The sequence below is a fragment of the Pipra filicauda genome, unplaced genomic scaffold (assembly GCF_003945595.2).
Source record: "Pipra filicauda isolate LSUMZ 115617 unplaced genomic scaffold, ASM394559v2 scaffold73_size2923735_pilon, whole genome shotgun sequence".
In the NCBI taxonomy this organism is placed as follows: domain Eukaryota; kingdom Metazoa; phylum Chordata; class Aves; order Passeriformes; family Pipridae; genus Pipra; species Pipra filicauda.
Window position 1 is genome coordinate 2454918 of NW_024104909.1, and position 15931 is coordinate 2470848.

Consider the following 15931-nt stretch of genomic DNA (forward strand, 5'->3'; position numbering starts at 1 on the left):
ATGAACCACAAGTGATTTTTAAATAAAACTTGCCTGAGATTGTTCTGAAAAAAACCCCTGAGATAATTTTCAGAACTTTCAGACAAATAATAGAATTTGAGGACCTGCAAGTTACAGTTATGATGTGGAGTTTTTTGCATGAGAAAGTTTCATTGTCTACACACACTGTTAGGTGCTCTGCTTTAGTTTTAAACTACTTGGCCTTTTTGCTTTGTGTAATTCTGTTAAAAAAACTCTTTTCACCTAAGGGAACCCCCATTATCTGGGCTATGTGGGTCAGTGCAGGGTGTGGAGTAGTTTGCTAATTTATTTATTTTTAACTATTATTTTGACCAAAATGGTGCAATGCTGTTGCTCTTTCAGGTTCACAGAATGGTAGATATTAGATAACAAATTCTGGCAGCAAATTATGCTTTTAATTTTCTGATTTGTGTATGTAAGAAATGGAAGCAAAATGTGTTAAATTGTTAAAGCCCAAGAAAGGGAGAAACCAGGATTTAAGTTCAGGGTAACTTCACTCTCGCTCTCACTCTTTTGCTTAGAGCACTAGAGGGTTTTGTAATGTGCACTCCTTATATTTGAATTAATGTCATATTCTCTCTTTAACTGGAAATATTTTATGTCATAATTTGCTTCTGAAGCATGTGAGAGGTCTTGAGTTCAGGTTGGTTGACTGGTGTTCAATCTGTGTTACTAAAATGAAGTGAAAATAATAATTTGAACATTTTATTTTCGTAATTCTTATTAGCAAAAAATATTTTCAGATCAATTTACTAGGCTTCACAGCTCTCTATTGAATTTGGTTCTTAGTTTGATATCATGTGTGTGACACTAAATTTGAGTCTTTCTTGATTGCAGTTATCACTGCAGACCTCTTTATTGCAGGATTTGAATCTACTTTTTCCCTTTTTTTTTTTAATTGAAATTAACTGATTTGTTGTGGTTGTTTCCCCCTCACGCTATTCTTTAGTAGTGGAAATCATTGCAGAATTTAAGAATCCATTTAGGAACATTTTTGTTCCTACATGAAGCCAGCCAAGGAGCAGTGAGCCCTTTGTGGTTGTCCACACAAGGCTGTTCATAGACTTAACCCCTTCATCCACACCAACAAATGGTGGTTGTGTCAGTTTTCAAAATATATTTTCATCTTTCAAATCTGGATCTATTTGCTATAATGGTATCTGGAATAAATGGGAGCAGATGAAAAAATTCTCTACATTGGACTAGTCCTGTAGCCTGATTTCTGCTTACAATAGTTCACAATTGCATGTGTTATTTTGCATGATAGTTAAGATATATAGAAGAAGGTCATCCATTGCTTTTCATTCAGTAATTTAGGCAGACTTACTGTGTTAGCATGTCCATCAGATAACATTTTACGTCTACTGTACTCTCAATTGTGGCAATAAATATTTAAGGGGAGAATCAGATTTTTGTGGGTAGGCGTAGAAAGAGGTTGCAGAGAAGTAATAAAAAAGGAGGATATGAAAAAGACAGAGTAGGGCAAGGGTTTAAGTGATTGAGAAAAGGAAATCAGGATCTGAATGAGAAGAGAGGAGAATTCACTAAAAGGCTTAGCCAAATAGACCCAGTACATTTGGAGAGGCAGACATGAGCCTTTTAGGTCCCTCTTTTGGATCCTGAATTCTATGCATACAATTTTCATGTCTTCTGAGGTGGATTGAGTCTGCCTAAGTGCATGCTTGACATACATGTCACTTCACAGGTGTGATTACTTTTCCAGAATTAAATTCATGTTTCAAAGGTTTTGTTGTATTTAGTCTCTGGCAGCTGAAAACTAGTTCATTTCTGGTGGGTTATATAGTGAGCATTTTTCTTTCTTGTTCAGATGAGCCAGTAAACATATTTAGAGAAAATTATTTCAGTAAAATCCTGCCAAGATTGTGTATTGCATTGCTCAACCACCTTTTCCAAAGCACAGTCCTTCACACGCCTGATTGATTCTAAATCTGACAAAACTCAGCAGGCATTAGCGAGCACATAAATTATTGTTTCCTTTTAAACGTGCTCTTAATATATTTAAAAGCAGATGGTGTTGCTTTACTCACAGGAAAATTAGCAACACTCGTTATACCCATTGCTATTCCAAGGAAAATGTCTTTCCTTTTCCACAGGCCGACTTGGGAAGAACAGAAGTAATTGCCAGGACATGGTACTGTAACTATGAGTTCAGGCTGTGCATTACAATGACAATGGAATAGATTAGTTTGAGGGTAGAATACATATCAAAATTGTTCTATATAGATATCAGAATATTAAATAAAAGGAAAAGACTTCATAAAGTCTCATATAATCCCTCTTGGCATGGCTATATGAGTAGGTATTCAGTTTTTCTCCTTTAAGCATGGTGATGTGATTAAATTTAACTTGACACAAGTGATGTACTATACCATGTGATTGTAATATTTAAAAGAAAACCACTTTTCTGATTGAATACCTACTAGCTATCAATTTCTGTGTGGCAATATCTAATCTGAATTTATTCTGCAGCTCAAATGCAAAGGCATTTGCTGTGTTCTCCATCTCACTGGGTGTGCACTCAGCAAATACAAAACTATTTCAATATTTTTTGCTTTCTTATTTAATCTAATGTTCTACTGTAAAAGACAGCTGGTTCACATGGATATAACTCTTCTCTCCCAAAATACTCTATATATTTTTGCTAATTCTAGAGTTTGGATCCGTGGTTCTAAACAGTATAAGCACAAATGCTGTTGGATGGGGTTGCTGTAAATTAGCCATATGTTTCTGGTCAATATGCCAAAGTTTTTCTCAGTGCAGTTTCTGTTTCTGAAATACCCTTCCTTCCACCACCTCTCTCTTCCTTAGAAACAGAGACACAAAATAAAACTGTAAACTAAGAAAGGTAATATTCATCCAGCCCTGCAATCTATATTATTTTAAAATAATATGTTGTTCAGAGTAATGGTTTTTAAACCTACCAGAGTTAAGCACCTATGGCACAGGCAGAGGCCAGCTTTGCAGCAAGATTTACTACCATATAAATATGTTCAGTCTTGTGAAGAAGGGCCAGTAAAAAAAAATAAATCTCCAAAGAAAATGTGCAGGGAGAGGCAATATAGTTTTGCAGATTTGAGAGCATCTACAGATGTGGAAATGAAAACACAAGGGCAAATTGGCCATTCTTTCTACAGTAACAGAAGCTTTTTAGAGACTTAGCCAAGTAGAACTTAGCTGTCAGTATAGCCAGTGAAAGTCTTTGCTATAGGAACCATTAAAGGATTTTGTCAGTTTTCTTCATAACTGGAGATTCATTGTAACACTCTGTTAATAGATTCTGGGTTGTTTTTGGGCAGTTGTGACATTCAGCAGTGTGCAGAAGTATATTTTGCTTTGCAGAGGCACATCTTATCACCTTTTTTGTCTCCTTGTTGAGAAGATCTTTACTCTTCTTCAGAACCGTGGCTTAGGTTGCTAATGACAAACATTGTTGGGTAAACAGTTACTTGTTAATGCTATAACAGCATCTTAACATAAACATCCACTGAACTATGCAAATGATCTCGGTGACAAACAAGCCCAGCAAAGTGTAGCGGAGGCAGGAAGCCAATCTGTCTGTTCCTTGTGCCCAATGATATTTTGATTGTCATTTTAATCTTAGAAGTAAATAACATCAGTGATCGTGTTCTGTCATTTAATCTCGGTGCCAAAAAACGAGTGGTGCTTTAGCTGGCATTAAACAAGATGGCACTGCTGTGTTAGCTGGTCATTACAGCTCGGGTCATCTGTGTTCCGTCCCAAATAACAAAGTGATGGAAATCTTAAAATGAAACAGAGACTGGAAATGGGCATTCTGGTTAAATAGTTAATGTCTAGATTCTTTATATTTATATTTTTTTTCCTGCAAAAATCCTTTGCTGTCACCCTTAATGTCTTCATTAGTCATAGTTCTAGCTAGGCTGGACAAAAAAATCCTTCCAGTTTTTTTTTTCCTCAAGTATCTTAGCAGTACTTCTAAGTTCTTTTTCTGTTGCCAAGCCTTGACTCCATGGCTTATATGCTCATATTTTGTATCTTTCTTCATTGAGAAGCTTTCTGCAAAGCCCTGCAGGCCTGCTGAGTATGAATGGTTTGTTCCTGCATGCTGAAGTCCTCTTTAATCAACATCTCAATCAGGCAGCTACCTTGGACAGTTTCCTTTCCTGGGTGGACCTCAGGGGTTCATAATATTTGTCTGGTTATACCCAAGTCTCTTTTCCTGAAGCCCAGTTTTGTAACTCTGCTGATTATTTTCCTGGTCTTCCTCCAAATTCCCAGTCATGTCATTGTCTTTATGAGGTTTACCACGTTAATCAAACTTTTACCTGGCTAAGCAGAGTAAAACCAAACAGAACAGCTCCTGTTGGTTCATTTGGGACAGTTTTGCAGCGATTGTTGCTTTAACCTGGTTTGTTCCAGTGCACAGGCTCTGACAGCAGCCCTGTGTCCAAATAGCTGAGCTATAAGGTGTGATCTCCAGTCAGCTTTGCTGCTCAAGGCAGCTTTTGGCACTGCATTGTCATTTCCCTCTCTAGCTGACTGTGTTCCTTGTTTTATTTCAGGTGAGTCAAGTAATGATCCTCCCATTGTGACACTGAAACTTGGGCCTGTTTCACAAATGACAGATGAATGGTGGTTATTGTGGTGCTGCCTCAGGAAATGATTCAGCACGAGGGATTATGAAAGGAAATGTCCCTTTTCTCTTCTGAGGCTCCGTCAAAGCTCATCAGTGAAAGATTGTGTCCCTGGTTGAAAGAGGTCACTCAAAGTGTTCGGTTCAAGAGATGGCATGGCAGTTCAAACTCAAGTACCTGCTGCTGCCCTTCAGTCTTGGGGGGTAACATTGCCCACTCTGTCCCTGCAACCTTATTTTACTCCAAATCTGGATACTCAGGGCAAGCTGCACGTTGTTGTGGCCGCTTCAGTGGTGCTTTTGAGAAGCACACGAAGGTCTGTTAGACTAAACAGTCAAAACACTGCCTGCCTACAGTTCTGTGTTCTTGGTTCTCTGTCTGTAATACTTGTGACACCCTTCACTCATACTGCCTTGTGTTTGTTTTGTATATATATCATCATTTGTTTGTACACAAAAATCACTACTTAGGAACCCATGACACTGTGATCTGATTTCTCTGAAAAAATGGCCTTCAAGGAGGTTTTGTCAGCACGTGGCTGTAGATTCACCTCTTTCTCTGGCTGACAAATCCAGTAAATGCATTGCTGTATTTTATGGTATGTCCATTAAGAAACCAACTGAAAAGGCAGTTAATTTAATGTACTTGGGATGAGGCAGCATCTCTAAATTGGGAATAACTTGATGTAGCTATTAATCTCAACTAGAATAAATTACCCCATGTAGACACTTGTAAAAAAACAGAGCTGTATCCAGTCCCAATCTCCTGAGAAATTGTTGGGTTTTTTTGTACTAAATTGCAACTGACATGTTAAATTCTACTTACAACAAATTTGAAATTAATTATTTTAGGTATGTTAAAAGAATTTATCAGGTTTCTAGAACTGATCTATCAAAAACCACACACCTGCAGCTGGATTTGATTGCTATTCAATTCCCTCTGCAGACTTTAATTCTTTAAAGAATTCAATCCTTTACAAGTAAGGTGGCATTTAGAGAAGTTTTTGGACTCAAATTATGGAGATATTTGTGCTTGTGTGTGTTACAAGGTAGGAACTGTTGCAGTGTAATCCAGAAGAAAGGCTTACAAAGCACAGTGCAGGGTTGTGTTTAGACCAGACACAACCTTGCTGCAAAGCATGATTGGTCACCTGAGTTGGTGTATCCCATATCTTCAATCAATATTGCAGTGAAAAGAAAAATGGCCTTTTCAACCACTTTACTAGAAAAATAAGAAAATTGACATTTTAGCTTTGCTGCAATTCAGCTTTAGGAAGTGGCAAAGGCTTTCAATAAATTAATATTTGCAATAAATTTTATTTCAGTAGAAAAATTGTGGATAAAAATAGAAAGCTTCCCTGCCTGTAGTTATTGTTTTAGAGGTCATTCGGAAGGTAGAGAAGAATATTCCTTTCTGTGGAGATGTAAGGCAGTGTTCCTCTACATATGATGAGAATGGAGATATTTGGCAGAAAATTAAGATATGTCATAGTTCACAATATTAAATTGTATTGTTTGAGAAGCTATTCTGGCCTTACCTGCATTGTAGCAATTGCCACGCTACTCTGGTCATGGAATAAACAAGTGTAAACATATTTTTTCTAAGAAAGCATTGCAAATACATCTCAAAGAACTGAGACATTTTTTCTTGAGGACTGAAAGCAGACTAGAAGTTGTAGTTAGTCTGTTCCTTGTCAGTAAATCCTGTGTGAGGAAAGTCATCGAATAGGACAAAAGTATAAAATCCATTTCGAAGCTATTCTGCTACTGTTGAAACCACATGGAATCGTAAAATAATTTAGGTTGAAAGGGAACTTCAGAACCCATCTAATCCCAACATCCCTTTTAAATCAGGGATAAATATACAGATTAGGTTGCTAAGGGGCTTTTTGAATTCTGGTTTGAAAATCTCCAAGAGGCCATAACCTCTCTGAGCAGTGTGTTCCTGTGCTTAACTTCACCCATATTCATTATTTTATTCTTTAGACCCAACCAGAATTTAGCTTTCGGCAACTTTTGACCGTTTCTCCTTGTTCTTTTACTCTGTCCCTCTAAGTTCTGTCTCTGTGATCGTGGGTTAAGTGGGAGAAGATGCAATTAGGTTGTCTGTTAGCCCTTTCTCCTGCAGGCAGTGCTAAACCAGCTCCCTCAGCCTCTGCTCCTGTCATGTGCTCCAGCCCTCCAGCTGTCCTGGCAACCCACCACTGAACTCTCAAACCCATCTCCTGCCCTGGGGGACTCCAGACTGGACGTGGTGTTCCAGATGCTGTCTCACAAGTGCTGTGCAGGGAGGAATGAGCTCTCTCCTCACCTCACTGACTCTCCTTTTGCTAATGCAGCCACTGAGCAGTTTTGCCTCTGCTGCCTCGAAGGCAGAGCAGTGGTTTGTGCCCAACTCACAGTTCACCAGGACTCACAGATCCTTTTCTGCAGGTCTGCTCTCTGGCCAGGCAGTCCACAGCTTGTACCAGTGTGTGAGGTTATTCTGTCCCAAGAGCAGGACCTTGACCAGATTCTTGTCAGCCAACTCCTCTGGCTTCTCAAGAGCCCTGTAACTGCTCTCCCTGTTCTCTGCTGTGTGTGAATTTGCATTCTGACACCTCTTCTATGAAGATGTTCAGCAGTTTTTGACCTGGTCTTGATGCCCAAGGGCTGGCATCTCATGGCTGACTGACTGTTAGACCTGTAAATGTTGACTGCTACCCTCTTTAAAGGCCAGCACTCCAGACAACTTTTTATGCACCTTTTATGTTGACAATCCAATCCTTTTCTTTCCCCCTCCCATGCTATTTGGGTACAAGGATTGCTGAATCCTCTTCTTCAGTATGCTCCAGTAAAGGTGTAAAAGAAATGAGGTTTACTTTCCTATAGCGACTTGTTGGAAATGAGAAGGTCCTTTTTTACTTTTCTTTTGCAATGTTTTAAGAATCAATTCAGACATTGTGAAAATGGATTGCAGATGCACCTGCTGAGTGCTTCAGAGTCTCTTGCTATATGAGTCTTAAGGCTGTTTTGGAGAGTTGTGTTTTCAAAATGTGATGTAAATTTTCTTCCATGTATTTTAAAAAAGGGAAAATGTTGGTTGTTGTAATACAAGGTTGAGCTGCAGTTGAAAAAATCTGTATAAAATACTTAAGGGTAAGAATTGGAGAAAGTGAGGGACAGGCAGAAAAATTTAAAACTTAAGAGAAAGATTTAGGTGTTAATGTGGAAGTAAAGCAAACCAGTGTGACAGACTCATGTCCATTTGTACCATAGCAGGAGGAGGAATTGCTGTGGATGACAAGGAAAACTATGGTAATAAATCACAGCATCATAAAAGCAGGAGAAAGTTTCAACAGTGACAGCTGGAAAGAATGAAGGTGTTGGAGGGAGTGCTTTCTCCCTGTGTTTCAGTATGTCCATAGGACTATGTGGCCTTGAATTCAGGAAGGATTTCAGACTAAGACTTAGTTTTCAGCAAGTTGTTTTTTGCCTGTAAGAAAATGTTCTTTGCAGGCTGTTGGGATGTTTCAGCTGCTACTCTGTTCCATACTTCAGGCACTGACACAAATTGAACTTTGTCAAACACATACGTAGCAGTAGCAAGAGCACAGACTTTTACTGGAATAAAATATTTGTAAAAAAGGCTAAAAGTAAGTTTTAGTCTATAATAGGAGTAAAGAGGTGGTACTTGCTTGCTAAGGTAGTAAAGAAATTCTCTTTTGCTTACTCACTGTTACCCTTTTCCCCTGTGCTCTCTGAAAAAAGTTACTCTGCATTATCTTTTTTGCTTTTGAGGACACCCTTCTTTTGGAACGAGATTGTTTTTTAAAATGAAAACTGAATTTGGCTTTGTACTGAACCTTCCAAAAAAGAGATGTGGCTGGAGAATTCATTTTGTGTGATTGCAGGAGCAAATGATGTGAGTCAAGTGGCCTGGTCAGATAATTAAGCTACAACAGAGAAAGCTTGCAGAGTCAGTCAGTTGTGATTATCAGTCCAGTGTGGTTGCATGTCTGATTCCTTCTGAAAAATCTGAAGTGGCTGCTTTTATTATCATTAATTGGGGACTGCCAGCAACAAATCTGGGAGAATTATACTGCCACTTTAAAGCCTTTCAATATATTTTGGTTGGAATATAAGTTTAATGATGAATTGAGGCCTGTTTGTTGCTCTGCCCACCCCTATGAATTGAAAAGTTTGTTAGAATAATTCCTGTTATGTGTGTGCCCTGTTTCTGAATCTTGATGTAGGCTGTCAGTGACAGTGTGGCTAAAAGTGTTTATTCTTTAGGGTTGTCTGTATCTTTCTGGTTGTTTTTTCCTTTTCTTTTTTTTTTTCTTTATTATGTGGTTTACTTAGAAGTTTAATCATTTTGAGACAATCTCCAGAGCATCTAGGAAAGTTCCTTTAACAGTGAAGCATTAAGTTGCTTAAAGTGCCTTGCAGAACTAAACCTTGGATGCATTTCTGAAATATTTCCCCTGCTAAGCAAGAGGGATGTCATGAAATGAAACAAAAAAGGAAAGAATATTTCATTTGAATGGAAGGATAAAGTACATTTAATCTAAAACAGGCCAGTTCAATATCGGCAGTTTACTCGTGGCATTCAGCAATTTTAAAATAGAAATCTTATTGATATTAACTCTGCCACATGGAGGAGGAATTAATCCCCTGGAAATGCACACGTGTTACTGCACATTGTAGCTATCCCAAAGCCAAAGCTATGGAAGTTTAAGGTGTTTTTTAACTTTGAATACAAAAATGTTTTAAAACAAAAATGTTCATCTTCCAGCAACTTGCATAGTAGCATTTCCAGTGTTTTTTTGAACAGCTATTAATGTAGTCAAGCTGGGTTTTTTCTTCTTCTGTGTGTAATCATCTGCTCAGTGGTGCACTCCATAACTAGTAGCAGGAGACAGAGGAGTGGCCTGCTGTGATTGATGGGGCGAGGCCCTGCAAACTGAAGGAGTCCCATCTGGATCAGGTTTTGGGAGCAGTCAGATGTTGAGAGGGAGGTCAGCAAACCCTGCATTGGCTCCCCCTCCTTCACCACCCCAGCCATCCCCACTCGTGCACACACTGCATCGCTCACACGCCCCGTAACTGATGCTGGCTTTGGGCACATGCTGCATGGCCTGGGACTAGAGCAGCTGCCAAGTTTATGGAGAATAAAGGGAGCAGGATGGTACAGCAGGTATTTGCACTTTTATTTTCACTTGAAGCTCTTGGTTTTAGTCAAGTCAGGGCATTTCTTATAGCCAGCTGCACCACTGCATGCAAGAACTTCTAATACACGTTCTGTTGCTGAAGTCTGAAGGAGGGCAAGCTACAGTGGGGATCATGTCTCTGCTGGGCTTGAAATATGGAACTGAGCCATTCTTACAACCAGCAGATTTGCAGAGTAGTGTTGCATTTTTCTTCTTTGTTTCCCTGCCCCGAGGATACGATGCAGTTTGGCTCATTTAACTACAGTACAGGAGGCTTTCTCGAAATGTGAAGTACCTCTTGCCAGAGAAACAAAATGCACCAAACGGAAAATAGGGTAAAACAAACAATAAACTGCCAGTTCGACTTTAAAATGCAGGCAGGCAGAAAGGTTTTCATTGAATACGTTTTTATGCTGCAAATGTGCTTTTGAAAAAGGAAAGCTGCATAAGTAATGTTTTCTGGGCTCTCTCTTTTGTGTACAAACAAAACAAGCTTGCTTTATTATGTTTTGACACTTTTCATGCGTTTCCTAATTATGAAATCCTTTCAGAGCAGAAGATGCTGAAAAGGCATGTTGAGATCTGAGATACTAGGAGCAGTTTAAATTTGAAGCTTTTTTTCATATGTAGTAATATAGATGGGATAGGAGAGCCTTCACTTACCTACATCGCTGGAATCCTTTTTTTTGTTTTGGTTCTTTAGAGTTCAACGTTTAACCAGAAGGCAATAAATTTGATTTTAAACACTGCCACGTAAAGCATAGTTTTCAGTTGAAATGTGGTTTTCATTAAGACTCAGGCCAGAACATTTAGCAGAGCCTGACTGTCTGCTATCCTTTGTTCTTCTTGCTGTTGCCAACAACCACTTTTTTTAAAAAAGCCATGAACAAAATGAGCATTAAGGAGTCATTTAATCTTAAAGGTACTTGGAACTGAGTCTGAAGGGACAACTTCTGGTTAGCCTCTCATGTCTAGGTGGTATTAAGCAAGGTCTGTGTAGTGTCACACACGGCTTTGAAATTACTCTAATACCTGAGTTCATAGGCTAATTTAGGGTCAATATTTCCTGTTGCTTTTAGGGCCATTTCATATTTTCAACTTAATGCATTAGAAGTATTATTTCTTCTTATTCATTTTATTTCACTATATTTTAAAGAGTGTAATAAAGTGAAATTTTAGGTGATTCTATTTAAAGAATTTTTAGTTCTTTAAATTCGATTCAAGTGTATCTGACTAGTCTGGACTTTCCATCAACCACATGTACATATAAATGCCTGATAGTTGACACTGCATTATTCTTGATATAAATTCATATTCTAAAAAATATCCTTTGACTATTTTTACCCAAGTAAGTACTAAAGAGCAGGTTTATACAAACATGCTTTTATACTATATTGTAATACTGTGTCTGAATTAATTGTGAATAATAAATTCAGACTAATTTTAAAGGCTAGGAAAGGTTTCAGTAGTCACTGATTTTAAGAGATCTCAGGTTTATTGTTGCTACCATTTTAAACTTAGGGCCTACAGTAACATGCAAAAGTTTAATTTCTTTAATGTCCCCATCCTCCAAACAATTTATTGAACATGCAATGACTGCCCTGATAATCTTGTGTGCCAGTTTTCTGCTCTAAGCATGGTGGGGTTGGTTTATTTAATGGCAAGGTTGTAAATCCTAGAGTATGTACAAGTTACTAAAAAAAAAATAGACAAATAAATCCCTGACCCTTCATTGTTTACTTATTAATGAGGTCTCAGTTATAAATAAATGAGTCAGACCTCAGCTGAACAAGTCTAATGAAAGAGGCAGAAGAGTCTCAGCACGGTGAAGGTGATTGAATTACCAGTGCAATTTGCCATTTTATTACAAGTCTAAAAAGTTTGGAGTTGCTGGTAAAAAATAATATAAAAGTTCAACCCTCTTAATTAAATATTAACTGTAATTAGCACTAAGTGTGGATGCTTTGAATATTAATTAGGGTCCTCGTGGACCTGCTGTCAAGGTTAATGAAGAACAGTGGGGGTCTCGGCAACATCTGGTTTAGGACTCCACGTAGTACAAAAACCTTTAGATCAAATGCACCTGGACATTAGCCCTTGGTCCCTTTGTTGCCATTATTGTTCTTTTTTAACAGCTGCTGACTCTAATGCCATGTTTAGCATCTGACATGAAGGAATAGCTTAAGGACCAGCAGTAACCAGCTCCTGTGTTTCAAAGCCAGCACAGGGAAAATGCTTATACAGGCAGAATTCAGATATGCTTTTGTTCATTCCTGCCACTTGCTGAAGTCCTTCCTGAAACAGCTGATTAAAATAAGGTCGACTGCCTCCTCCACAAGTTTTAAAAATACTTCTTTAACATTTAATGAATGTCTCTGGTGTAATCCAGTCATTGCTGGGTTTTGCTTCCTCTTCATTTTTTTTTTTTAACACTGAACATAGTAGGTAAAAGAAATAAGAAATGAACTTTAGCATTTTAATATAAGATGATAGAAGTACACATTTACAAGAGTTTTTAACCTCCACAGAAGTTTAACAGGGCCAGTTTCAGTGCAGCATTAACCTTGGATTGTAGATATATAGAAACATTGTAGATATATAGAAACAAAAGTCACTTAACCCTGTGAAGTCAGAAAATGCTGCTGTTTTAATTTTAAAGATGTTTAAATCAAGCAACACAAACTACTTGCTCAAGGCCTCCAGTAGCAAAGATGAGACTAGAATTAGGGAGGGTTTGATTGCTGGTAGAAAGTTTTAAGTTTTTAGGACACACTGAACACCTTTTACACAAGAAAATTTAATTTTCTCTACTAAGCCTGAAATCTATCAAGACTTAATCCTGTGCAATTTTTTAAAAGCTCTTGAGTTTAGGACCAGTTCAGGTCAGAGAACTGATGTCTGAATTAGTCGAAATTGGCTGGAAATGTCCTTACACATAAAGTGAAAAAGATTGTCTTTTATTCATCCTATTCAACCTATTTTGAAATTAGGAAATCAAGGACTGATGAGTACAAATAAACAAAATCCCTGCATTAGTCCTGTGCTTGTACATGCTTTGTTGGGAGAATAACAGAGTAGTTTAAAAGCTAATTTTTTACTTAAATATACATTTTTGCATTACTCGATATTTAGAGGGATAATTTTATCTTGTAAATTGGCCCTGAGGTTGGGATAGTCCCTGGACTAATGGCCTCTATTGCTGTCTCATGCAATGTTGTGTTTTGGACATCTTTCATATAAGGTCTTAAAGATTGTTGTGTACATTTCCTTCCCTAGAATAATTACTTTTTGGTATGAGCAAAGCACTTAGTCAGAAGTTTTCTAATTGACTAATTAACATGCTTGGCTATTCTTTATCATATCAAACAGAAAGATGGATCTATCCATAAAGAGATGAGAAGATTTGTTTTTAATTGTATAGGCTTATTGTGATATGCAAATAAAATACTATTGTCTACAAATTTAAAACCTTTACAGTTCTTAAATCTATTTCTTTTGACAGTCTGCAGCATTGAATTTTTCTTTTATTTGAATTGAATATTTCTTTAAGATTTTGAACTGAAACATGTTTAGATTCAAATTTTTAATATTTTGACTGGGTCTCATTATTATTTTGCATTTGTGGCATGCAGTTGCTCTCTACAGAGTTCCTCAGAGTATTCTGAATATCTCAGAGCATTAGTTCATATAAGTATTTTCAGTGCACAACCCAAATCCTGCCCTGTGTGTCAGGTTGCATATATTGTGTTCTGCAAATGGTAAGTCAGAGTGGATCACAGACAGTGAGCTAATCTGAGCAGAGCTCTGTACTGGCAGTTGTGCTCAGTAGCCTTTGGAATAAAGTGGCTTTGTCCCTCTTCCCTGTCCGAGTCGAAGCATTAATTCAGGCAGATTCCACTGACCTTTCCCGGTTAAAGAATCATCTACAACTATCCAGTGAACAGCAGACTTGTTTGTCTAATTAGAATATTATTTAATAGGTTTAGCAAAATGCATTTAGTTCAGATAAGAAATATTCTCCTTAAGAAACAGCCCTTGTGCCCTTTTCAGGCCAGCAATCTTAGCAGAACTGTCATCGCTCCGTGTTACCTGTGCGGGACCTTCGCTTATCTAATCTCACGCCACGTTTCTTCTCCCTTTTCTTTCCCTTTGATTTTTTTTTTTTTTACAGGGTAATCAGGAAGCTACAGCACCTCCTGACACAATGGCACAGCCTTATGCCTCAGCCCAGTTCGCTCCACCTCAGAATGGTATCCCTGCAGAATACACAGCCCCACATCCGCATCCAGCTCCAGACTACACAGGCCAAACCACTGTTCCAGAGCACACGTTAAACATGTACCCTCCTGCTCAGACACACTCTGAACAGAGTGCAGCTGACACAAATGCACAAACTGTCTCCGGCACAGCCACAGTAAGTCAAGGTTACAGCTCTTTTCAAGCACTTTGTTTCAAGTTACATATGTTTTTGTCAATGATTTTTATTGTTTTCCGTTACACTTAATGCTTTTACACTTCATTTGTGTTAGGATTAGTCACCATGTTAAGGTTAAAAGTCTTGTCAAAGTTTATCCTTGAACATGGAGAATGTATTTTCACTGGGTTTGGAGCCTCTCATGAAGTGTCAGAGCTTTGTAGAATCTGTGGTTTCTTTTTCAGCAGTATTAGACAAAATGATTAATAGCCAGCCCATGAATCATATCATAAAGTTTAATTAAGTCCAATATGGAAATATGCAAATGAGTGTTTGTAGGCATTCATTTGCAAGGGAAAAGAAAACAACAAAAAAAAAACAAACTAGACTCATTTGGTTATTTTTAATGGCCTCTGTGCTTTTGACACTTGCAAGTAGTTTTTAATAAAAGTGTTCATGGAATGACATTGCACTAAAATCACCGTGTGAATGAGTATTGTGAAGAACATGTCTGTAATACTGTATTTTCTAGAGAGCTTGTTTGTGCAGCCATTACCCGAGCTGTGTGTGGGTCCGTGCTCAACAGAGCAGAAATGATCGACTTTCCTCCCGTTTGATTTATATATAAAGTTCTGAAGTGTCATGAATTATGCAAGAGACTCCTTGGATGGCTCTACCTTGTAATTTAAGTCACAGATTTCACACACTGATAGTTTAGTGCTTCTGTCTTAATTCTAGAGTGGGACACAATATATCCAGTGCCAACAGCTGGCGGATTTCTGAGCCATCAACCACCTGTGTTACCTGTGTAGGATCGAGCACAGGACAGGCAGCTGGAGCATGTGCTCCAAGCATCTTTCCTAACTGTCCTCATCCATGCCCCAGCCATGCTCCATGCCTCATCTGACCTCCCCTTCCTCCCCTGGCACATATCCAGCCTAAAAGGTTCCATGCATCAGGGCAAGAGGAAAGGGAAAACACGTTCCCTTAAAGGAGTTGTTCTGAAAATTTATGTTTATTGCCATACCACTAATTTCTTTATATGGGTATGAATGAGAAAGAAAATCATAGAAGAATACTCCTTGCTATTACTGTGGATATGTCCTTGTGAATTAATTACACGTTTTTTTGGTTTGTGCAGTAAAATGTTTTGGTCCTTTTAGTTTTGACCTGGTAACCTTTTATTGCCCTGAGTGGCCCTTTGCTCTAATAATATGAGAAAGCTTAAATTCAGGAGCCTCTTATTAACTTATATCTCATAGCATTCTTTGCAACTCTACAGTCCCCTCTTATACATCTCTTTACTAAGTTAAATTCCAGGGATTTTTCCCATCTTTTAAAATTTTCTTCCATCATCATTTTTGGTTGTTGTCAAACTCTCGTCAAATACCACCATCGTTGATTTAGAACAGGAATCCCAAGCTGAATAGATACTCCAGAAGAGATTGGATATTGACTGAAAAGATAGTCTTTCCTGCTGTCCCTGTCTCATCCTTTTTATGTTCTACAGTTTTCCTTGTATTTTTGACCACTGCTGCACCCTGAACAGTCCACTCGGATGCCTTTTCATGTTTTGAAACTGTTGCTGTTCAGATCCGAAGTGAAATAGCGACAGTGCTAAAATCAATGGTAAAAGACCCATCGATGGCACTGGGACAGGAGCTCATCCCT

At 38.2% G+C, this 15931-nt stretch overlaps 1 protein-coding gene across 33 annotated transcripts in view; it reads left to right on the forward strand.

Annotated features, from left to right (window-relative positions):
- The window catches only part of RBFOX1 (RNA binding fox-1 homolog 1), a 1156483-nt gene that overhangs the window by 1014606 nt on the left and 125946 nt on the right, over positions 1–15931 (forward strand). For all 33 annotated transcript variants that reach the window (XM_027750818.2, XM_027750820.2, XM_027750821.2 and 30 more), the window contains one exon: positions 14018–14260. In XM_027750818.2, the coding sequence (XP_027606619.1) occupies positions 14018–14260 (243 nt within the window). The remainder of the gene's footprint in view (positions 1–14017; positions 14261–15931) is intronic.